The 24,552-nt window shown below is 41.7% G+C and overlaps 3 protein-coding genes across 4 annotated transcripts in view; 2 read left to right on the top strand and 1 right to left on the bottom strand.

Annotated features, from left to right (window-relative positions):
* Positions 1 to 460: 460 nt before the first annotated feature.
* On the top strand, positions 461 to 6,465 carry PLA2G12A (phospholipase A2 group XIIA). The gene is made up of 4 exons (XM_059844260.1): positions 461 to 784; positions 2,409 to 2,485; positions 3,759 to 3,924; positions 4,974 to 6,465. The coding sequence occupies exons 1-4, from the start codon at positions 562 to 564 to the stop codon at positions 5,090 to 5,092; spliced, it is 585 nt and encodes a 194-aa protein (XP_059700243.1). The 5' UTR covers positions 461 to 561; the 3' UTR covers positions 5,093 to 6,465.
* Positions 6,466 to 9,169: 2,704 nt separating this feature from the next.
* On the top strand, positions 9,170 to 19,177 carry CASP6 (caspase 6). 2 transcript variants are annotated; one of them, XM_059844255.1, is made up of 8 exons: positions 9,170 to 9,778; positions 10,913 to 10,954; positions 11,695 to 11,737; positions 13,404 to 13,550; positions 13,989 to 14,065; positions 14,491 to 14,666; positions 16,785 to 16,935; positions 17,542 to 19,177. In XM_059844255.1, the coding sequence occupies exons 1-8, from the start codon at positions 9,343 to 9,345 to the stop codon at positions 17,778 to 17,780; spliced, it is 1,311 nt and encodes a 436-aa protein (XP_059700238.1). In that variant the 5' UTR covers positions 9,170 to 9,342; the 3' UTR covers positions 17,781 to 19,177. The 2 variants fall into 2 exon arrangements, with proteins under 2 accessions (XP_059700238.1, XP_059700237.1); XM_059844254.1 differs by having other exon boundaries at positions 9,171 to 9,778; positions 13,401 to 13,550.
* Positions 19,178 to 19,570: 393 nt separating this feature from the next.
* Positions 19,571 to 24,552, bottom strand: part of MCUB (mitochondrial calcium uniporter dominant negative subunit beta) — a 47,119-nt gene continuing 42,137 nt past the window's right edge. The window contains exons 4-8 of the mRNA XM_059844257.1: positions 23,464 to 23,568; positions 23,093 to 23,253; positions 22,197 to 22,400; positions 20,709 to 20,825; positions 19,571 to 19,773 (exon numbers count right to left, since the gene is read on the bottom strand). Coding sequence (XP_059700240.1) covers positions 19,696 to 19,773; positions 20,709 to 20,825; positions 22,197 to 22,400; positions 23,093 to 23,253; positions 23,464 to 23,568 — 665 coding nt within the window. The 3' untranslated portion in view covers positions 19,571 to 19,695. The remainder of the gene's footprint in view (positions 19,774 to 20,708; positions 20,826 to 22,196; positions 22,401 to 23,092; positions 23,254 to 23,463; positions 23,569 to 24,552) is intronic.

The following is a 24,552-nucleotide window of genomic DNA, read 5'->3' as shown; positions in this document are numbered from 1 at the left end:
CAAATCAACACTGGACTTTTACCATTTAACAGATACACTTTCATTTTGCTCCGCTTCACAACCTCGCCTTGCAATTTGACGATGTCATGAGAACCACTCTCATGTGCAAGCACGGCCGGGTCAGTTTCCTTCCCACCCAACATCGGCACAAAATTCGGTACCTCCGGGGCAGCGCCGATCTGCGAGGTACCGGCGCAGGCCCCGCTTGTCGCTGCCCAGGTTCAGAAGGCCGCGCCCGGCAGAGGGGACCGGGCTGAGAGGACATGGCACAGGGCAGAGGGGACAGGGCTGAGGGGATAGGGCTGAGGACTGAGGGCACAGGGTAAAGGGGACGGGGCAGAGGGGACATGGCACAGGGGACAGGGGTAAGGGGACAAGGCAGAGGGGACACGGAGCGCTCCGCGGCGCTGCCAAGGGGCGGCGGGCAGGGGAGGCCCCTCCCTGCGGGCGGGCGCTCGGGCGGGGCCGCGGGCACCATGGCGGCCCTGGCGGTGGTGGCGGTGGCAGCGAGCCGGGCCGGGCGGGTGGCGGAGGAGAAGGCGGCGGCTTAGCGGGCTCGGCATGGCCCCGGCCCGGCTGTCGCTGCTGCCCCCGCTGCTGCTGCTGCTGCTGGCGCCCTGCGCCTGGCGGCCGGCGCGGGGCCAGGAGGCGCCGCAGACCCCGGACTGGCGGATGACGCTGAAGACGATCCGCAATGGGGTGCACAAGATCGACATGTACCTGAACGCGGCCCTGGACCTGCTGGGCGGCGAGGACGGGCTCTGCCAGTACAAGTGCAGCGACGGTGAGCGGGGCTGGCGGCGCGACCCTTGTCCGGGCAGGGCGGCCCAGCGCCGCTCCGGGGCGAGCCTCGCTGACGAGTTCTTCCGGCGTGCACTCCTATACATAAATACGTGTACGAACCGCGGCGAGCAAGCTCCTGCACGTGTATGTGTGTTTAAATACGTGTGTAACGTGTACGGAGCGTGTGTACACGTAAGCAGTTCTCTTAAGGCGACTTTTAAGTAGCTCCTTTTAAACGTCTCCAAGACGTTTCCTTTGGGGAAAGGATTATATTACTGTCATATATGTAGCTGATGCGTCCAGGGGAAAACCCTGGAGTGGGAAGAGTTACTCTCTCCCTGCTGGTTATTTACGAGCACTCCTGAGCATTTCGGTTTGAGACAGGAAAGGTTATTAACTCTGAGCGATGGGACATGTTTCGAAGTCACGCTTTTAATGGCAGCAGCCTTTGCCAGTGGAAGGAATGCATCCTGCTGTTCGTAAGTGTCCTGCTACTACCAGCAGAGGACATCTGTGATCTGCGCTTTTTCCCTGAGCTTCAGCTGCCTGATTTACCTGAAGTATAATTGAGGCAGCTCAAGTTGGCACGGCTTGATAGATGACGATGGTTATTATTATCATAATCATCATTATTATTATTATATTAGACTATTATTATTAGGATGACCCTGCTCGAGCAGGGCGTTTGGACCATATGACTCACTGTGGTGCCTTCCAGCCTGACCCATTCTGTGATTGCCTCCCGTGCTGTGCCCATCCCTGGTGCCAGGCAGGCGATGCTCCAGAAATGGGATTTCTTTCCAGGCTTCTCAGTGGTGCCTGAAGAGCACCCCTCAGAATGGGAGGCTGGCTTAGCCTGTCGTGGTGGAATCACATCACCCCAGTTTACTGTGTCAGATTATTTGTTAAGTCAGGAAAGGAGTCTGGTGGTGTCACCCTGGCTGACTCTACAAGAGTGGCCAGGACACTGTGACATTTGCAGTTTGTACTAAAAAATGCATCTTTCAAATGTGGCTTTTTTTCCCTATTATATTTAACTGTGCCTTCAGATTGTTTTCAATACTGAAATGAACGGAAGGGTCATTTTTCAAATTAACTCCACAGTCTTTCTTAACTTGGGATGCAGAATTCCTTGGTTTGCTGCGCTAGTGAGTGTTCAGGGAGATGTGAGTTTAGCAGTCTCTACTAATTCAAATTCTATTAATGTTACAGCTGTAGAAATAAAAATGATGTTTCATCCCAGTTAAGATAAAAAAATCAGAGAATTACTGTTGGTTGCATATAGAGCACAGAGCAATGAACTTACACTAAAGTTCTCTGTTATACACTCCTATATATTGCATACTTAACCAACACATGGATTTCAGTAATTTTTTTTTTAACATAGGAAGCAAACATTGACACTTGCTCTGGTGCCTTGTCCCCCTTTCTAAAAAAAAATTGCTTAGTACCCCTAAGTTGTAATTTGAAAAGAATTGTTGACATGCAGGTGCCTGAATATATGTTTAAGTTAAAAATACAACTGACACTGTCTTGAGCCAAACAAATGTCTGTGGTGAGTCTTAAAACAGCTAAAGTCCTGTGCAAAAAAATCTATTTGAGACATGACAAATTACCTTTTTCAGGATCAAGACCTGTTCCTCGCTATGGATATAAACCATCACCACCAAATGGCTGTGGATCCCCTCTGTTTGGAGTTCAGGTAAGTATTTCCATTTTGGGGCTCCTTTGTGTGTCTTTCATACATCAGCTTTCCTCAAAGGAGATGAAGACAGCATCCATATACAAGGTCCCTGTTCTTATCAGCTCCTAACATGTGCTCTAGTAACAACATATGGGAAGTGTTAGTATTGTAAACAAACCTAGCATAAACATTTTCAAAGATTACAAGCATAAAATGTAATGATGATAAACTTCTTGGGTTTTGAGTGTTTGGTTTAGTACTTTGTTTACACAGTGTTGAAAGCATTGCGTAGCTGCAGCTGTGGCCCTGTGAGACTGGAGGGTTTGGCTATGACTTGCTGTCCTTACTGACACTAACCCTTTTTCCTTAAAGCTAGAAAGAAAGTAGGAGTCGGCTTCTTGTCCTCCATCTTTGGGACTTTCTTTTTTCCCCAACTCTGCCCATCCACCACCCCAGAGTGTAGGCTGGGGCTGAGCAAGAGGCTGGGTGGGGCTCAGCTGGGCAGCAGACCTGCACTGAACAGAGGGATACTCCACACTGTATAGTAGTACCCAGCAATAAAAACTGGAGCACTGGGAGAAGGTGGGGAGGGGGTCATTGCAGAGCTGTGTATGACTTCCAGGTGGCTGTTGCTCAGAGATGGGCTTGGTATTCCCTCTGCTTTGAAATGTGCTGAATGCTTTTTGCACTGCTTAATTTGGGATACTTTTTTTATTCATCTACTGTGTACACTTGAACACAAGCACACATGATATTAAATGCTGAGGCTGCAAATTAAAAAACCTCAAAAAAACAGTAGAATATGCATCTTTATGGTCTGTCTGTTCTGAAAGTCTCTTGGTTCTCTTTTCATTTCTGGTTCTTCTTTCCATTTAACTTTGGCCCTGAAGCCAAATATTACTGTTTTCTGAGGGATTCCACACAACATCAATTAAAGTTTTCATTACAAAAATTATAACAATCTTCATGTGGTTCCAGTTCAGTTAACCTGTGAAGCATCTAGCATTTAGATATAATTTTTTTTTAAAAATCTTAAATTTAAAAGTGTTTAACTAAACAATTAATTTAAACTAATTTTAATTTAAAAACTAAATTTAGACAAATTTAAAACTAATCTAAACTAATTTTAATTTTAAAACCGTGTACTGTGTACTACTTTGATTCATCAATAAACTGTCTTTATCTCAACCCATCCCATTAGTTTTAATTTTTAACTGTTACAGTCTGTCCACTGGCTATATTTTCCTTATGCTGGAATACCAGTGCAGGTGTGTGCTTGTTTTCTTCACAGTTTGACATCGGTATCCCTTCAATGACACGGTGCTGCAATCACCACGACAGATGCTATGATACTTGTGGCAACAAAAAAAATGATTGTGATGAGCAGTTTCAGACCTGCCTCTCAAAAATTTGCAGAGATGTGCAGAAAACGCTTGGAATTTCAGAGAGTGTCCAGGGTAAGTGTGAAAAAGCCTTTATTTTTTTTTTAGTTTAACCTGAGCTTGACTTGGCAAAGAATCTTTGTGCAGTGCAGCAAAGCCACATTTTCATAAGCTGATGGAAGATGCTTTGTTCTGTCCTTCTGCCGTGCAGCCCAGATGCTTGTACAACAGAGCAGTGACACAGCATAGGAAAATGATCAGGGTTAAAACTAACTTTGAGTTAAGGTTAGTTTTAACTATAGGGGAAAAAAAATGCTGCCCATTGGGAATATGAATATTGGAATACAACTTGATCAAAATGTGTTTATAATTCTTGTATTTACTGTAACAGCTGTAAGATGACTGTTCTGCTAGGTGATTTCTAAACTTCTATGTGCGATTGCTGGTAAACTGTAGGAAAATACAGAATCTTTCCCTGTATGAAATTAGGTATTAAAATAATAAAAAGTAATAGTGGAAGTAGTTAATGCTGTCCCCTAGTGAATAAATGTTAGGTTTCTCAGTAACAGGCCATATGATATTTCTTCTGGTTGTTGGCCTGCATCTGATGGATACATGACATAACCACTTTTTAACTTGGACAGTGGCACTTTCACAGTAAATACTCCCACTGAGAGCAGTAAGTTTTTACAACAGCCTTGTGTTTGAACTTCTCAAATTTATTTAACTGTAAATAAATTATCGTGTTAGTCTTCAATGTCAGAACTGGTGAATATTTGTTCAATTCTGTTGAGCTGATGTTAAAGATAGCAACCTCTGCATAAACTGGGATGCAAAGAGTGAGAAGGTAAACCAGCTCTTTCATCTTCCAAGACTCAGTTTGTTTCCAACACAGATAACATTCCATATGCAATGAATTTTTATTTTGTTTGGCATATAAAAAATCTTTACTCAAAACTTAAATGACTCTGTGCTAGTTCAGTCTTTCATTTGACAATCCATTTGCTTTGCTCAGAGAGGATTGCTTCTTTCTTAGAGACATTCTCAGTTTGCCGGAGTTTTCTCCTGATAGTTTCATACTCCACTCAAAGAGTACTTTTAACTGAACTCTTCTTTGCTTGCAGCTTGTGAATCAACTGTTCAGCTGCTGTTTGATGCAGTTATACATTTAGGATGCAAACCATACCTGGACAGCCAGAGAGCTGCTTGTATGTGTCGTTACGAGGGCAAGACAGATCTCTGAGAGAAGACACCGAGATCTCGTGGTGTAGAACAAAGCTGAAGATCCAGCCAAAAGGAAGCAAGGCTTTCGTTACAAACCTTTAGGCTTTTCAGACAGTGATACATTAAACACTGACATGAATTTACTGATTTAAAGATCACTAGGATATTCTCATTCATGTAAAAAAGAAACAAGTCATCCTTCTCTCCATTTTATGCCAGAAGCTTGGGAACTGAAATTGCTTTCCTTTGGTGTACGTCCACCTAGGGCATGCCATTGTAAAACACTGCTGCCATTTTAATGTTCCCAAGAAGACTCCATAGTGGGGACATCAGAGGCACTGAAGAGTTATATTGAATTCTCAGGTGATTTTTAATACAGGTCAAATTTTAGTTTTACTAGCAGTTGAAGCATCTGATGGGTTCAACAGGAGAGTGTGTTGTGTGTACCAGTATGAGACATCTTACATAGCCTGTACCTACGTGTTTCTGCTGCAGTTGCCTTCAGTTCTCTCTCATGTATGTGGTCCTGGAGGTTTGTTGTTAAAAAACCAGGAAAACGCCCCAAGTCAATGTACATGCACTACATATTTCTACCTGATTCTATATCAATGCCTTACTTCTGCAGCACTTTTGAGATCAAATACCTTGATTCTTTTAAGGGCTGTCCAGTAAAATGAACGGTTTGCAGCCTAAGGATATACTTTTGATTTGACAGAATGGTGAAATGTAGTTTCTATGTTATTTTTTAAAAATTCATCAAATGTCTGTTTTTGAATAAAACATGTTGTGTTGTGTATTATATGCACAGAAAGGATATATGTACAAATATGTTGATTTATATTTCTGTTGTGGCACAACTTGGCTACTGTATTCATCTTTGCTTTCATTTAGTCTGTTCTGATGAAAACTAAAAGCAAGTTCCACAGTCAAGATCAGTGTGCCCAAAAAGCTTATTTAAGATTCCCTCTGTGAGGCTGATGGATATATGAGCCTATACTTCTCTCACTTGTTCCCTCTCTGACTTCTCTAGCTAAAATCACCTGATGTCTGAATTATGTGGGGTTTGCTCTCTGTACTTGTTGCTTATCTACAGGTGTCAGTCCTTAGTTGACTTCTGCATTAGGTCCTCTGTTAGAAAGATAATGATTTGTTTTCACTAAAAAGCAATTTGCTTTAAATATTCACAGGAGAGGAATGAAAATTAAAATATTGCATCTGTGAACAGGCAGTAGAAATTAAATGCATAAAATTCACTGGACTATAGACTATAATGTGATATAATTTTGTGTGTTTTTTCTTTACCAGTTGTGTTTTTGGTTTGTTTGTCACTAGCTTAGTGTACATGACAGTGAATGTAAGGGCTTCATAAACAAAAAGTTTCTGTTAAAGTTCTTTGGTCGTGCCACAAGGTTTCTTTTCTTATTTGTGGATATGAAATAGCACTAAAAGAGAAGTATTACTGTAGAGCTTTATGAAACTTTGCTAGATGAACTTGTACTTCTCCTGACGTTGGTGAGAGAGAAGTATTACTGTAGAGCTTTGCAAAACTTTGCTAGATGAACTTGTACTTCCCCTAACTTTGGTGACATTCATTTTCTACCATAGAATTGAAACAATTCTGCATTACCCTGGAATTCCATGGTTGTAACCCTAAAAATCTTTTTAACGTTAAAGCAGGGAATGTTAATGGCATTGTTTGTTTCAAATGACAGAAGTACCACAATGAGTTCAAACCACTAATTCAACTAGATGACTTGTTGAGTTCTGTACAAATGGGCTTAAACTAGGTGCTTAAATTAATGCATATCCTGGGTTTGGATGGGATAGAGTTAATTTTCTTCCTAATAGCTGATGCAGTGCTGTGTTTTGGATACAGTGTTGATGATTTAGTTGTTGCTGAGCAGTACTTACCTTAAATCTAGGACTTCTCAGTTTACCATACTCCACCAACGAGGAGGTGCACAAGAAGCTGGAAGGAAGCATGGCCAGAACAGCTGACCCAAACTGCCCAAAGGTATATTTCACACCACAGAGCATCATGCCCAGTATATAAAAAGGCAGGAGTTTATATCCTGATCAGCCAGAAGGCATCAGCTGCTGCTTGGGGACTGGACAGGGGGTGGTGAACCACTGAATAGTGTATCACTTGTCTGTCTTGGGATCTATACATCTTTCTCTTTATCCTTTTCATTTTTATTATTATTTTTGCTTACTTTATTTCAGTTACTGAAGTGTTCTTACCTAAACCCATGAGTTTTACTTTTTCTGATTCTCCTTTTCACTATCCCACGTGTATGTTTGTGCCTGTGTGTGTACACATATATACTTAGTCACTGGCTGAGGTTAAACCATGACAACACAGAAAATTTTCACTGTTGGAAAGAGCTGGGTTTTGTTCCCTTCTGTACTGACCTGTACTTATACCATGAAAGCCTCCCAGAGTTTCTTTCAAACCACATAAAACACTAAAAGAGCTTTAATACTTCTGGATAGCACTTTGATAGTTCTGCTTGCAAACCACAGGAGGCATTTCACTTCTTCCAGGTAGTCTTTACTTTTCACAAGCCTTTCCTGTAGCAGAAATCATTGATTAGAGTTGCCTGCAAGTTATACAAAATGCACTTTGCAGACCATAGCCCTAAGATGAAGGCTAGCTATCACCCCTAGGATCAGTCATACCCTTTAAGAACTTACATATTTATAAATATATGCAAAAATGTAATGCTTGTCCTGGTTGTGGCAGTTAGTTAATGTTTTACTTAGCAGCTGATACGGTGCTGTGTTTCGGTTTGAGGATGAGAAAAATGTTGATAAAGAACAGCTTCTCCTGCTGCCCTGCCAGCAAGGAGGCTGATGTGCACAAGGGTTTGGGAGCAGACACAAGCCAGGTCAGCAGACCCCAGCTGACCCAAGGGATATCCCACACCATATGGAACAATAAAACTGGGGGAAGTTGGCCAGGGAAGGGCACTGATCACTCCTTGGGGATTGGCTGGGCATCAGTCAGTGGGCAGTGAGCAATTGTACTGCATGTCACTTGTCTTGTATATCCTTTCATTATTATTTTCCCCTCCTTTCCTGTCCTGTTAAACTGTATTTACCTTTTTTCTGGTTTTCTCCTTCATCCCATGGGGGGAGTGAGTGAACAGCTCCAAGCATAACAATACTATAGACAGCGGCTCATTTAACTCAATACTGCATGTTTTTGTGTAGTCAGTAATACTGTACAGCAGTGTGTCCACAATCAGACTGCAGTTCCAATCTATCCATAACGGTTTTTTCCAAAAAATACCCACCTACAATCTGGAAGTGTTTCCAAACCTATAGGCATGTCTCACAATATTACAATGAGCTGGAAATGCATACCAGCCCAACGCTACCTGGGGCTGCACACACTGTGGTCAAGTCATGGTGACTCAACACAGTGGCTGAGCCTGCTCTTAGCCTCCAGCAAAACAGAGCAGAAGAAAACTCTGTCTTACAAGGATCTAAGCAAACTGTTTGATTGAGGAACATGGCTGACAGAGTCCTGGATTTTGGTTCTGCAGCTGCAGAACTTCACACAGGAGTCTGGCTGCCAGTGGATTCAGGAGCAGCTCTAGCATGAGCTGTGAGAGCTGCAGTTGCCAAAAAATGAATCTGTTCTGTAGGAGTCCAAATGTTACCCAGTATAAGATGCAAACTTTGTGATAGTGTCATGTTCTCACTAAAGTTTGCACAAAGACAATTGAAACAATGTTCTATCTTGATCCAGCTGCTTACTGGCAGTCTGAGGGTAACAAGTCTGAACAAGTCAAAAACAAGCAAAGGCCATTAAGACATCTTGTCTAAAATCTTTACCCATGCAAGAAGCCGGAGTAAAACCAGACTGGGTAGAAATGCCTATAATTCCACTCTAAATCTGCTTCTTTTTGTGCTTGTAGCAGCACTCTCCTAAGTGCACATTCATATCTGAGTTTCATATCTAAAAGTAGGCTGGATAAAAAAAAATCAGATCCCTCTAGGGTACAATCTCTAATACAGAAGAATGGGTTTTGTCATTGGCTTTGGTTTAGAAACTTGTTTGTTATGCAATTGATCGGTGACCGGCAAGTGCCACATAATTCGCAGTTGGGGAATACTCGTTAAGACACCTGGGCACTCTCGTCAATACCTTGTCCCTCGCCCCGCAGTTCCGAAATCATCAAAGAGAACTGAAGCGAGAACAGAGCAAAGCTGCAGAATGACCCACACATCCAAACCTCCCAAGGCGTGTGTGCGAGTGCCCGAATGGAAACGCACTTTGAGGAACAGGAGCCGTACAGGGAAAAAAAAAAAAAAAAAAACTACACTATGGGCCTGAAATGGGAATTTGAGGGCAGTTTTGAAAAATTTAAACTAAGTGAATACGGAAGGCTCTCGCCATATTTCAGGACGATGGTACAAGCCGGTGCAGTTACTCGACCACGGTCTCAAAGTACCAGCCCAGGAGCACAGAAAACACAAGGCGCATTTTTAACACGGCACCCTTGCGCTTTCCCGGCTTTTCCGCGGGAGCCAAAGGCTAGGGGCGGGGCGACCGGGGGAAACCACGAAAGACGAAGAGAGGGAAGTCTTCAGTGGGAGAGGAAGACAGGGAGCGCTTGGCTTGCCTTCGTTTGTGTCGGTGTGCAGCCGGTGCCTCGGTCCACGGCGATGTCGGGCTCGGAGCAGCAGCCGTCGGCGGGTGCGTGTGCGGAGGGGACGCGGTGGGGAAGGGCTGGGAAGAGCCGGGCCGGGCCGCTCGGGGTTCCTGCCGGAGGCAGCGCGGAGCGGGAGCGGGACGGGAAATGTCTGCGAGGGGCCGGGAAATGTCTGCGAGGGGCCGGGAAATGTCTGCGAGGGGACGGGAACAGCGGGGCTGCCCAGCCGCAGCGCCCGAGCTTCCCCCAGAGTGGGAGCGCGGCCCGGAGGGCGCTGCCGGCACTCACGGGGGAGCGGGAGCTTTGCTTCTACTTTACGTTCCTTCATTCCTTCCTTCCTTCTGGAGAAGGAAGGGAACGGCGAAGGTGCGAGGCGAAGGACGGCGGCCAACTAGGAAATGATCTGCAGTAAATCCAAGGCACGCCGCGCAGGGGAAAACCCCTCCGGCTCCCGGCACGGCCGCGGGACAGGGAAGCGGGGAAGGGCCCCGGCGTGTAACTGGAGGGCAGGAGAAGTCAGGGCAGCAAAACTTGAGCTGGGTTCCCGGAAATGCGGCTAGGCTTAAAGGGACTTCTTTTGTGTGCCGTTCCCTTGTTTCTAAGTGCTTTGTGCTTTGGTCTTGATGGTAGATCTGCTGACATGGAAAGGCATCCAGGGATAGACCCTGTGAGATTCCAGTGTAACCTAGCACATACCTGATTTTTGATTCCTTTGAAGCAATTCATCTTCACGAAATGAAAGACAAGTAATCCCGTTGGTGTCAATCAATTTTTGAACAAGATTGTTCCTCTGTAAGACAAACAGAAAACTTTTCATAAATCATGATAATTCAAATAGTGTTTATGTGAATGAAGCTGCGATACGAGAGTGACAATGAAAAACCAAAGACTAGGAAGTTACTAAACAGGAAAACCATCTTTTCTAGTTTCCTGTCACCCAGGAATTCTAGTCCTCCTGTGGCTACATCTTCTGTCTTAAACTTTGATGACTATAAAATTTTATTATCAGTTTTGGGGAGGAGTGGATCGCAAGAACTTTTGTCCTCTATCAAGATATATCTATGTTAGTTTTGCAAAAGGCATTAATAATATTTGAAAAATAGATGTGAAAAGCTAGTACTGTACGTGCAAAGTAGTTTGCAAAATATACCTACATGTGACTCTTCTTATACTTGCAGGCCATGTCCAGCTGGATAGCAGACCTATATTACCAACCACAGGTACAGTGACATATACAGTTCTCATAATGTGGTAGTTAGTCTCTACCAGTAGTAGTAGTGATTGAGTAGCCCACTGAGATGCTTAAGTAAGAGGAACAAGGATTTTGGCCTAACCATGTGCAAGTCTGTAGTTCTGCACACTCCCAAGATGTGCACATTCCTTGTTGTTCCCACACTGTTACTTTTATGTTCCTTCTGTACTGGAGGTACTTAAAGTCTGTATAGTTCAGCAGAAGAAAAGGTTTACATCTTGCATCTTCTCAGTTGTCAATAGCTGTTACATTATCTATTGTGGCTCATGTGCTGCATCCAACCCCAAAGAGAATGCTCAGCTTTGTATTAGCAGCATTATTGAAAGAAAAGTAACACCAGTGTATTTTTAAGTTATGTAAAATTTTAACTATCGAGTTACAGTATCATTAAAAAAATACACCGAGCTCGTTATTTATATAAAATCATCATCTCTGAATATGTAGGTACAGATAGAAAATATGCATGTCTTGACCACCTGAAATTCAGACTGCTGGAGTCAGAACTTCCAGAACAACCTCCAAAAGCTGTGGGTGCAGACAAACACTAATGAGACTGTTTACCTGCATGCCTACTTACCTGATGTGTGAATGAGCTTTTGGTTCACATTAACAGCTAAACTTTAAGGCTGGATGCATAAGTTCAAATTGGTTTTGTTTGTTTTTAATGAATGAGTTTGTGGCTAAATAACTTTTTGATTTCTCTAACAGATGGAAATGAGAACATCACAGAAGTAGATGCATTCAATATAAGGTAAAGCTCTGGTGGCAGTGACAGAGATGTCCCAAGGGACTGAGGTCAGTGCAGGGTTTTCTGATTTTTGCTAAGAATTGGATAGAATTATTTGATTCAACTCCACCCACTTACAAAACACGTTTGTAGTTTTAGCTACACCAGCTGCAAATGTGAAGGCATGTGGAAGAGGCTATGAGGAGTGTTCTCTTTTTATTGTAGGCAATGTGCAAATCCCATCACATTCGAAGGAGCCACCGGACAGACTAAGTGTTAGATTATAGCACAGTAACTTATTCCTCTGGAAGGAGGGGAAATGGATCATGGAATAGTGATTCCATGAAAGTCCTGAAAACAGTAAACTACCTGCCTGATAACTTTGCCTCATCCATACAGCTGAGTAGAGAAAGAACTATTTAGGGAATCATCCTTCAATGGTCATTCACAGGATCCAGCGACCAAACTTTCCAGAATCCCTACTAGCCATGCACCTGGCCAAATCCTGAGGAAGAGAAATTGCCAAAATCTGAAAAAATTCTGGTTCAGGTGAAATTGTTCACAATTACAAGGCTAAACTTTATAATTTTTGCATTTTATCATGTTTGGTACTCAGAATGGGAACAATGTGATAAAGCACCCAACTTCTCTTATTGGTTATCCAGCCAACATTGTAGAACCTCCCTGACTTTGAACAGTCATCCTAAATTCCTGTTCTCTGTCTGAATTCCTATATGTTACAAAAACATGTTTCATTAAGAGGATTCTCATAACAAAGTGGAAAAGCAGAGATAGTCTGTGGGTAACGATGGTAATTTTGTGGTGAAACAAAAGCACTTGTCAGTGAAACTCTGATCTTCAACATCTGCAGGCAAATATTTTAAGCAACTTTCTCCTGTAATTGCTCCAAGCCTGAATACTCCATAGCATGAAAGAAAGTATTAACATGACAAAAATGACAGCTCTGACCAGAGCAGTCCTAGGGCAGCATGACCTGGACTGTCTTTCCATGTACCTCGAACTCTGGACCTGTCCATTGCCGGTGCTGTTGTCAGAAGCGTTTCAGTTTCTGTTTTCTGCACTAGTAACTACAAATGCTTCATCCTTCTAATTACAGCCATGTCAACACTTAGGATCTTTTCGGTGCACAGTCACACTGTCACGCATCTTATGATGTGTTCTGCTCATTAACCAATAAAATTGCAGAATGCTAATCCCAAACACACAGGTATTCTGTGTGTTTGCTGCCATCATAAAGTCCTCTACTTAGAAGCTGGGTCGGTCATTTATTCTGTCCTTAAAAAGACCTCTGTCCTTCAGGATTTTGTGGGCTGGTTGCTAGAATCTTAGATGAACTTGTCAACTTAAACTAGTCAAATTAAATTGTCATAGCTTTCATTTCATTAGGGTAAATAACAAATATTTGTTCACCTTTTGCAAGATACACTACACTTAGCACCTCATCCCCAGTTTATCATCTATTGATTTCAATGCAGCACTTGATTTACTTAGAAAAACTTGATGTAAATCACAGACAGCTACAATTCCAAGTAAGTGCATGTGTACTGTCCAGTTATGTTAATATTTAGCTAAACACATAACATGGAGAACAGGAGCCATGTCTGAAATTATGTGCCTTAACTAATGACACAGCCTCGTTTACCAAGAATGTTTTCCATTGTGGCAGCAGACAATCACATGATCTTGAAGAGAAGTACAAAATGGGCCATCAAAGAAGAGGAGTTGCATTAATCTTCAATCATGAGCACTTTTATTGGAAATTAAAGCTGCATGACAGACGTGGGACTAAGGCAGACAGAGACAATCTGAATCACACGTAAGAAACTTGGTTGCTCCACTAACCCTTAAAAAAAATCAGAAATTTAGAAATTGTGGTCAAATTAAGGAGTTAACTAAATCTTTTGTTTAAGTCGAGACCAGAAGATTTTGCAGATATAGCACCTATGCAACTTGAGTGAAGAAAGCTCTAATTAAAAAGCTTCAAGAGACTTTTTTTTTAGGTAACAGAAACTGCTGGCACAAGTCCTGTGAGTTCAGTGAGTCCAGAGCTTTCTTTGGACAAACTCTTTGAAGTAACTTGAGGTGTTAGACCTCTACTTGACACCAGTTTGAACTCAAAATCAACCTTAGTAGTTTTGTTCATAAATAATGCATAAGAATATTAATTCCCCCACAGGGAAAGAAACTGAGTTGGTAGCAATTGATAAATAATTTGAGCAAGATTTTTACTAATACTGATCTGTTCTAACAATAGTTTGAGAGACCTTGGGTTTGAAGTCAGACTTTTTGATGACCTGAAAGCAGAAGATGTGCAGAGGAGAATTGATGAAGGTAAGAGACTGTGTACTGGTTATGTCTATTGCAGCAGAATTCCCAGATACCTTTTCTTCTAATCTCTCCATTCATCTAACTTAAAATAAATTTCTGTGCACAAGGAAGGACTTAAAGGTTAGACCGAAAATTATTTTATTGCAATGTAAGTGAAGCATCAGTGAGAGAACTAATTAAGTCACTAAAAGCTGAAAGACAGTACGTGCAGCTGGGAGAGGATAATTACATTCTTCTTTTTATGGTTAGTGCCCCTTCAGCCAGGTTGAATCAATGCACCTTGAAATCCCTACAGTATGGCTTTTCCTGAAAATGGCATCCATTTGAAAAAGGACTGACTGGGGATTCAGTGATATGATACAAATGTGCAATTTTTTTAGACCTGAATAAGAGTGTTTCATCATTTAAACACCACTTGACTATTTCAGCTTCTAGGGAGGACCACAGCAATGCTGACTGCTTTGTGTGTGTGTTCCTGAGCCATGGTGAGGATGATCACATTTATGCCTATGATGACAAAATCAAAATTCAGACAATGACAGACATGTTCAGAGGAGACAAGTGCCAGAGTTTGGTAGGAAAACCAAAGATATTTATCATTCAGGTAAGATGTCCATTTCTGAATTCAGTGATGTTAACACTGACTTGTGTCTTCCTGCAATACAGATGTCAGTTTTCCTGATGCAGTCTTTCCACAAGGCATTTAAGACAAGGATTCTTCTCTTTTTATAAGAAATCCTAATGTATACTACTGTTATTATTATTATTATTATTATTACAGCTGTATTTAATAAGTAATTTTACAAAAAGAAACACAGATTAAACCCATGTCAGATCTACTGTCAGTGTGTATTTAATAGCAGTACAGTGTTTTTTGCAGCCTCAGATCAGTTTCTATTGGTCACTCTTCACAGCCCAAGGCTAAGCTGATAAGCTATCTAGCCTTTGTATCTTCATTGCTTCCTTCCAGGCAAGTCCCTTGACTTGATCCTCAGTGAAGCTGGGTTTTGCGTTTGGCTTTTCTGTCTGTTTTCTTTTTTTTTGTGGGGCTTTTTGGTTGGTTGGGTTTTGTGGTGACTTTCAGTTGTTGTTGGTTGGTTGGTTGGGGTTTTTTTGTCTATGACCTATACTCGGCATCTCTGTAGAATCCAAGGAATCAAATTAAGGCTTTATTGTCTCAGGAATGTTTGTGCTAAGTGGTCAGATAAAGACCATATGTAACCTCCTGTTTCTTCCCTTGGTTCATGGGAGAAGGAAAGTTGAGCAGTATCTCAGGAGGTCTCTGGTCCAGCCTCCTGTTCAAAGCAGAGTTATGGGGTCAGACCAGGTCATGCAGGGCTTTATCCCATCTTTATCCAGATTACAATTAGCAAATATGAACCTGAACTTCAGCAGATTGTCATTGCAGTAGTTTACAGAGTATTACCTTTTTTTTTCCCAAAAGCATGCTTCCTTAGGGCACAGGGTTGCTGCAAGAAGCAGTATATTGTTATTTCACCTTTCATTAGGACTCATTCAGATTTCCTTTTTTTTTCAACCTGGTGCCAAAGATGGAAAAAAATACTTTCATATTTCAATTTTAAGGTCTAAATAATACTTGGAAACATTTAAAATATATACTCATCAAAAAGCTCGTTAACTGAGTTCATCGGCTGAGTTCTTTTCCAGCACAACTGGCATAGCAATTACCTCTGGAAATCAGAAACATCAAGATGAAACTTTATCACTGTAAAGAAGATTCTTTGTGTTTCCTTTTTTTAGTGGTAGTTCTGAAGTAATGCTCCTTTGTATCTTTTGAGTGTGTTCTCAGCTTGTTATCCTCCATGTGTAGCCTTTCTGCACCACTGACAATAGTGGGATCACTACTGACTTCTCAGAAAAAGCCTTCCCTCAACAAACACACTTGAGACTGCACTAAGAGCAGAAGTGTAACAGCATGTAATGATTGCTGTGCTTCAGAGCAGTAATTCAGCACTGCCTTGCCAGCAAGGAGGCAATTCTTCCTCTCTACTCAGCAGTGGTGAGGCTGCCTCTGAAGTATTGTGTCCAGTCCCGAGTTCCCCAGTTCAAGAAAAATGCAGACTTACTGGAGTGAGTCCTGCAGAGATGATTAAGGGACTCTGGAGCATGTTTGATATGAAGAGAGGCTGAGAGAGCTGGACTGTTCAGCTTGGAGGAGATGGCTCAGGGGAATCTTACCAATGTTCTGTCTGTTCAATGTCCCTGGTGGGAGGGAACAAGAGGGAGACAGGCTCTTTTCACTGGTACCCAAGTGACAGGTTAAGAGCAACTGGAACAAATTAAAACACAAAATTTCACCTCAACACAAGAAAACACTTTTTTTACTGTGAGGTTGGTCAAACACTGGAAGAGGTCACCCATACAGACTGTGGAGTCTCCACCTATTGAGATCCTCAAAAGCTGACTGGACATAGTCCTGGACAACATGCTGTAGCTAACACTGCTTGAGTCAGGGGGTTGGACTAGATGATTTCAAGAGATTTCTTCCAGTTTTAGTGATTCTGAGATAATCTTCAAGCTTTCAGTGGACTTTGTCCTTGACATTTTAAGTGACAGAGAAATAAATGTGTCTTTCTGAAGGCAGAGTCACGTTGATGTGGCACAGCTAGCTGAACAGAAGTGCCTCTGGTTAGTGTCAGAATTATCACATTAACAGTGAGCTCAGCAGGGGTGCAAACATAACAACACTTCTCACCAACAGGCCTGTCGAGGTGATAAACACGATGATGCAGTCATTGCTCACGATTCAACAGACAGTGAATCCCCTGTGAATGAGACTGAAGTGGATGCAGCTGGTGTCTACACTCTGCCTGCCGGTGCAGACTTTATCATGTGCTACTCTGTGGCACCAGGTGAGTTCTGGTATTTTACATCCAGTGCCTGATACTTCACTGTAACAACCTGGAACGTCTTCATTTTGCAGTCCAAAAAATGAGAACAGTTCCATGTAAATCTGATTCACATGTCTGATAAGTAGCAACTTGTCTGGGAAAGAATGTTATGTGCTAAAGAAGAAATGAAAGTAAATTATCAAGGTGCATTAAATTTGCCAAACAAAAGCACTGTCATCAGTCTTGAGGCTGAGCTGCCTCCTGACAGCCAACATCCACCTCTTTTCCAGGATTCTGGTGGCTTATAAATTTCCCTGCACTACATGGCTGTTCTCTCCAGTCCCCCATGTATGTTGTCCTCAGTCCCATCTGCTCTCTTATGAAGCAGAGGTGCAGTCCTGTAAGGTACCAATCCCTGAATCATGTTCCTCTTAGCTGAGCACCACAAGTGGGACCAAAGCCATTTCCCATCTACAATTTGCTGTGTAATTGGCAAAGTAAGATTTACACCCATTAGTAATTCCTTATAGATAGTAGCTAGCAAACAGTGACTCTTCACAATATTTTTCCAAGAGGGTTATCACTACTTACATTTGGATCTAATTTTATGTTCTTTTTCTACTCTAGGCTACTATTCTCACCGTGAAATTTTTAATGGCTCCTGGTACATCCAAGATTTGTGTGAGACCCTTAGGAAGCATGGATCTTCTGGGGAGTTCACAGAACTTCTTACTGTTGTTAACAGGAAAGTATCATATCGCAGAGTGGGTATGTGCAAAGACATTAATGCTATAGGGAAAAAACAGATTCCTTCTTTTGCCTCAATGTTAACTAAAAAACTGTATTTTCATCCAAAATCTAATTAGATTATTTAGCAGTGATGACCATTACTATTACCTGTTGCAGAGGAAAGAATACCATCTTAGTTGAGTTGTGATATTCTACAAGATTGTCTGTACAATTACTGGGATCAAACATTACAATTTGCATACCTAACAGTCTCTAAAATCCTGAAGCAGTCCTAAAACTAGATTTATACCAGGGAATTCATCTCAGGGAATATGGGAAAAGTTGACTGGGGCCAAACTATTAGAAGGTACTCAGATTTTATTGAAACTGAAATCAATTGAAATTGATTTTTTTTCCTAAAATCATCTTGCTTGATTGCCATCTAACTATGGCACATTTTACTATTTCCAAAACATTTGTAATGTTCTGTTAGAGTAACTTGTCTTGCTCCTAGAGCACAGTTTACAGGGAATATGGTTTGTAGGGCATCTTTTTAAATTTGTGGACAGCAGAATCCACAACTTTTCTAGCTTCATTTGGCTTTTTAGACATTGCTTAATTTTCTTGCCACACTAAAAAGGAACTTAATTCCTTGAGTACAACTATAGCATTAATATAGGATTAATCAAATAGGGTTGATTAATAAAGGGTTTCCTTTTACTTGAATATAGTTTATACTTGAGGCACAGTTACAGTTTGCTGGTGCTTTACATGCTCAGGAGAAAAACAGCAGTAATGAGACGAGACCACGTACAGTTTGCTCAGGGTGAGCTTGCTTTGTCCGTATCTCTAAAGCTAATGCTGCTGAACATCTCTAGGCAGCTCTACAAAATACAACAAGCAAACCTTCATACTTCAGGCCTTTGAGTTGCATCAGGCCTCCTCTTGGCCCTGGAGAAGATCAGCCATACCTCTGACCATGCGCCAAAAGTGATGGTACATGGTCACCACAGGGTTGTTACTGCTGCAGTAATTGTGGTGCTGACTTGAACCAAATATTTTTTTTTTCATGTTATTAATTGTTCCTCTGAGGGACAACAGAGAACTCAATCTGAGCAAAGTGTCACTTTCCTGGGGAAAAAATAATCAGTTTACTGGTTCTGCTTTAGTTAAGTCTTTCCATATACAATGTTCTGAGTCATAAATGCTGTACCTTACTACACCTGCTTTTAAACAGGTGTATAAATCATGTATGTTTGAATGTTTTGATAAATTCTTTCAATACAATGCAACAGTGAAACATAAATGATTTTATAGCAAGTTTGAGATACCTTACTTTTCCAGCACTAATCCACTTTCCTGGGGAAAAAAATTATCTGTTTACTGGTTCTGCTTTAGTTAAGTCTTTCCATATACAATATTCTGAGTCATAAATGCTGTATCTTACTACACCTGCTTTTAAATGTTGCATGATTCATGCATGTTTGAATGTTTTGATAAATTCTTTCAATAAAATGCAACAGTGAAACATAAATGATTCTATAGCAAGTTTGAGATACTTTACTTTTCCAGCACTATTTACTAAGAAAGCTTAATTGTCATGCTAATCTGCACTTCACTTGTGGTGTCACAAAGAGTCAATGCACAGACCAGGGAAAAGGAAACAGTAACTTCAGGAAAAGAATCTTTACTACTCCATACAGAAGTTAATTATCCTATGAGCTACTGTTATATCATAGTAAATGGTACTAAAAAGGCTGTCCTTGTTTGTTCTGTTATTTTACCAGCAGTAAGAATGCCTCCATTGTACTAATGAGATTTGACAGATACTTAGAAGAACTTTGCTTTAGCAGTTTCTTCATAGAAAAAAGAAAAAAAACCAAACAAGCAAAACAAACCCAAACCAGAGTAACATCAAGTAACCAAATAATTTTTAAAGCTATTTATTGCAACTTTTAAAACTTCAGTGGTCAAAAATATCCAGGTGCTTTGGAGCAACTAAATGTTGCTATCAGCTTTGAAAGGGCATCTCCAGTATACACAAAACCAAAGTCAGTCCTTGTTGTTGATTTCCTGGATGGGAAGCCTCAGTTGCAGAGGTTGGCGCAGACGCCTTAGGGATTCTTCTGCCTGCCAGTGAAAGAGAGAGGGAGAGTTCATCCTTCTGCAGCCTCTGTTTTCTCCTCTATCACACATGCACATTCTTTTCTCAGAAGGCACTGGTCTTAGGCAAGGAACCAAACCACTCAAACAGAGGATGCTGAACACTGACAGACCTGCTCAATTCATGCAGTCTCCAGAGAAAAGCATGAACCCTGCCCATTAACCCACTCACCCACATCTCAAAGTATTATTTTCCTGAAATGACAGTTTAAAAATCCATACCTCCAGGCCACCAAAAAAGCATCAAACTATGTCAATTACAGCACATGAAATTACACCCTGAACTATGGGTTTTGAGCTAAAGTTAGAGGTAGTTTCTATTTTATTTTATGAGACATTGAACACAAGGCTGTCAAGATGGGATGGAGGAGTGAGAGATCTGCTACAACTATTTCATGAAGGCCACCAAATTTCTCCTAGGTGTACATACCACCTTTTCCATCCAGCCACACATATTCTGTAAATCTAAGTCTTTTATGTACAGAATTAGGCTATGATGTCAAATACTGAACACTGTGCAAGGCAATCTCCTTCCAAGGAAGGGAGGAGATTGGTTTACCACAGCAGTGCAGCAAACATACTGTGCCCAAAATAAATGCAGCTATTGTATTAAATGGCCAGAAAAGCATCATTAATTGGAGTATGCAAAAAACAGATGTCATGCTGATAAATGGACTTGTTTTAAATTAAATTCATGAAGGTCTCCCTTTCTGATGACCTACAGAAGCAGTTTATACATCAAAGGCAAACACTGTATGAATAGCTGAACAGCTGAAACTGGGCAACAAGCAATACAGAGTTTTGGTAGCAAGCCTTGAGGTCAGTTTTCTGTTAGCTGAGAATTTACTGGAAAAGTGTTAAGCCAGAAACTGCATCATTATTGCAGAACTGCCCCTAAATACCTCTGCAAGGTCGTCTTTGAGCTTGTTGTATCGTTCCACATTGAAACGCTGCTTTTTGGATTTGCGGTAGAAGTAGTGGAGGAACTGCCTGTCCTTAGCGTGAGGATAAATGTAGTCCTGGGGAAGGAAGGTGGACATGGATTTGTGGTTAGCAAGGAAACTGAGTAGAGGTCAGCAGATTAGAAACTCAGCCTGTTTCAGGAAGACTTACCTTGTCCAGCACCTATGTATGTTTTGTAAAGAGGCTACATATGAAATTCTGCTCTTAGGGGGACCATAAGGGCTTTCTAAACACATAGTCGGAGTCACTTCTATCATGTCTGAAGCAATTTTAAGTTATAATAAAGACACAGTGTGATCTTTGTGACTGGAGCCACCTTGGCCAATGGAGTCTACTTCCAAGGAGTCAGAGAAAATTCAGGAACTACTTCTTGAGGACTTATTTGAAAGTCTTAAGCAATGGCACAGGCAGCTTTTCAAAAAAGCCAAGTAGTAATCTCTTTATCTACTCACAAAAAGTAGGAATGGCTTAGCCTTCTTAAAAACCAGTCAGAAGGAGTAAAACTCACATTCTGAGCCAGCTCTTCATAAAAACAGATATGTCTCTCCTTTTCATTGAAGGAACCTGATTTCTCACACAGTGTATAGATCCATTGGTACAATGGAAGAAAGTATAGGTTACTCTTCCAGATACTTCCACAACAGAAAGAGTTTTGTATCATAGAATGTTCAACATCAAGATGTCCACTTTGAGAGTAAAGTTCAGAGCTAAAACCGGAAAAAGAAACATCTCTCAAAGTCTTAAGAGGATTTCAGAACAAGTTTGTATTGTGAAGCTAAGTTAAGATCTGAGCAAACCTTTTACTTTTACACAATCCCTGCCTCATTTCAGCTGTCCTAGATTTACCTCCATTCATTCTAAGTCACAGAAAAGCGGTCCAATTATGAAGAGCAGAGCAGTAACATTTTTTCAGGCATTAAATACACTTCAGTATATTTCAGTAATTCAACTGCCAGAGTTCCAAACAGTTTGGTACTGTGTGCACACAAACTCCAGCAAATAAAAAATGCTGTTGGGGTGATTTGCTGATGTAATGCAGCACTCACAAACTGGCACAGCACTATCAGTTGCTCTCCCGTTACTTCAGTGAGCAAGGTGCCATTTACTATGCAAAGTGATCTACAAGCATTTTAAAGGAGAGACTTTCCTCCCTATCTTTACTCACCTTTCATTCCCTAGGTTATGAAATCTTACCAACAGTAGTTATGCTCAGTAGCTGGCCTGCAGTTAATGTGCAGCAGTGCCTGCTTGACTCTGCATGATGTAATGTTTGTATCCAGCTGCATTAGGGATCAAACAAGTCCCTGTCTGATGGCAAGGCCACTTACCAAGTTCTGTTTTCATGTGAGCTCAAACATTGTGATTCAGAGACTCAGTTTTCCTCCTTTTCCATAATCCAGACATTGAGAAGAGCAGGACTCACTCACCTGCTTGGTAAGAACGAAGTAGGCGTAGAAAGCCATGGCACTCCCGTAGGTGATGAAGTACGTGACTGGCTCCATGATGTCCCATGAGTAGACCCACCACGTCAGCCACGCCAGCGCTCCCCCCTGAGTTGACATCAGGGCTAGGCCAACCCATAAAAGCCTGGAGGTTTTTGCATCTGCACTGTCCATGATTCTGGCTTTCATCTGAAGAAAAGAAATGCAGAAACCTGTTCAAATAAACATGAGTGCTCCTCTAATGAACAGCTCCTCAACTGTGCTTTCTCCCCCCGGGCTAGATCCTTTCTCAGGATCTCTTACCAGCACCTCTTACTGACTTACCTGCTGAGAAAATAAAAGCACTGAAGTCCAAGGGCAACCACATCTTCCTCCCATTGTGCACCAAGAATTCCTGCTATTAATCTCCCCTTTGCTCTACTAGGGATCTATGTCTGTTTGATTTACACTTACCATTCAAAGCAGTTCTGGGTAACACTGAGGCTGGCCCTCATAAAGCAGGAGTCCTGTTGTCCACTACCCTAAGCCATGGATGGCAACCCTACTACTGTGGTTTTTTGCTGTCATGGGTATTCAGAACTCATAAAGCAACAGGTGACTTTCAATGACATTTCAACAAATGGCCTTTCAATCTCAATACTAGCCATGTTCATGACAGCTTTCTCCAGGTGTTGTGGTTTCTACCCCATTAAGGTCCACAACAGGAAAAAGAAGAACTGAATTGAAAATAATTTGCATTCTACCTGAGTTGGCTTCATTTACATAAGAAACAGAACAGACACACCCTAGCCATTCATGCTGATTTTCTTCTGTCACAGGACTTACTTCTGATGAAAGGAAAAACTTTTGAGTTGAAAAAAAAAGCACGCCCACTTTCCAACCTGTTCAAGAGGAAGCAGCTCTCCTTTCAGATGGTCTAGTTTCTGCAGCAATTCTCTCTCTTTCCTGATCTGGTGATCTTCTAAATGTAGAGCCACAAACAGTCTGTGAACCAAGGATTTTATATCTTCCATTTCAGTAGCATGCTCACTACTCAGCTTATCTGAAAAGAAAATATTTGTCATATAAACCATTTCAAAAGTACACCCTTCTTCATTCTCTCCCCACCTCCAACCCCAAAAGCAAGACCATCCAAAGGTAAAAAGACAAAGCCAAAGAGAAAACACTTTTCCCCCAGGTCCCAGTTTTCTGAGACTTCTCATGCCTTTCACTAAATGAAGTGAGATGATCAGTTATTAAGGATTGCTCTTACCTTTTACAGGTGGTGACACACTGTATGCTTTATTGTTGATAACAAGCTTAAAGTCATTCATCAATAAGACCTCCATTAAGGTTGCATCAGAGACCTTGCTACCATCTGCAGAAGAAAGATTTAAATTCTAGATCACTTATCATGAGGAGTTTTAAACAGATAATCCTACAGAAAAGTGCTGGGATTCTTCACTAATAATGTCTGGAAGCAACTCCACTGTTAGAACTAGTAGCAAATACTAAACAGTCAGGAGGAACACAGGGTGTGATTCTTGAGGCTGTCCTGTGCAGGAAATGGATTTGAACTTTGATGCTCTGGAGAACCCTTTTCTACAATTTTTTTTTTAAATGCAGAAATTTACATGAATGGTACCCCACAGATTTTACATGCAATTTTACAGCTCCTACCAAAAAGGAGCTCTGGATTCATCAGCAGGAACATGGATCAGTGGCTGCCAGGAGCACACTGGGGCTCAGATGGCCCAAGAGCCCCCAGAGCCACACACCATTGCTGCTGGACACATCACTGTGGCACAAGGGTTTGAAAAGCCATGGAGCAGCTGCCCTGCAGTAGCTGTTTGAGATGATTCTCCTTTTCTATACACAAAAAGGGCACCTTCCCCTGCCCTTGCCAAAGGCTAGGCAGCTTTACTCCCAAGATGAATAACCAAACAGGCTACAAATACCAAGATTTTTGTATGTTGGTATTTGTCACAGTGCTACTGCCTCAGCTCCTCCACCTGTCCTCACAGATCCACTACAGAAAGGCTCCACAGTCAACCCCACATCTGCAATTATTTGTTCACCAGAACTCTGTTCTCAGGCCCCATCTGATGAGGCTTAGACTACTGAACTCTGCAGGCAAATGCCCCAGCTGGCCCACCTGCCCACTCTGTGTGGGTAGCAAAGCAAACCCAGAAGCTGATCACTTTCAATCCAAAATTGTAATGTGCCTATCCACTCGTTTCTTTTTTTCTTTTCCAGTGCAATAAAACATCAAGGCTCATTTGCATGCACGTTATTAAGGTGACATTTATAATTCTTTCTGTAACATTTAAGGGAAAAATGCTTTTCAAAAGAAGTGTCAGGC

The sequence above is a fragment of the Haemorhous mexicanus genome, chromosome 4 (genome assembly GCF_027477595.1).
Source record: "Haemorhous mexicanus isolate bHaeMex1 chromosome 4, bHaeMex1.pri, whole genome shotgun sequence".
NCBI classification, from domain to species: Eukaryota; Metazoa; Chordata; class Aves; order Passeriformes; family Fringillidae; genus Haemorhous; species Haemorhous mexicanus.
The sequence above is the reverse complement of the archived record's forward strand: the minus strand, read 5'-3'. Positions and strand labels throughout refer to the sequence as shown.

Coding starts and splice junctions, on each gene's coding strand:
- PLA2G12A (XM_059844260.1), top strand. CDS start 562: ATGGCCCCGGCCCGGCTGTCGCTGCTGCCCCCGCTGCTGCTGCTGCTG. Junction 785..2,408: donor CCAGTACAAGTGCAGCGACG/GTGAGCGGGGCT, acceptor TACCTTTTTCAG/GATCAAGACCTGTTCCTCGC. Junction 2,486..3,758: donor CCCCTCTGTTTGGAGTTCAG/GTAAGTATTTCC, acceptor TTTTCTTCACAG/TTTGACATCGGTATCCCTTC.
- CASP6 (XM_059844254.1), top strand. CDS start 9,343: ATGGAAACGCACTTTGAGGAACAGGAGCCGTACAGGGAAAAAAAAAAA. Junction 13,551..13,988: donor AGAGACAATCTGAATCACAC/GTAAGAAACTTG, acceptor TTCTAACAATAG/TTTGAGAGACCTTGGGTTTG. Junction 14,066..14,490: donor GCAGAGGAGAATTGATGAAG/GTAAGAGACTGT, acceptor TGACTATTTCAG/CTTCTAGGGAGGACCACAGC.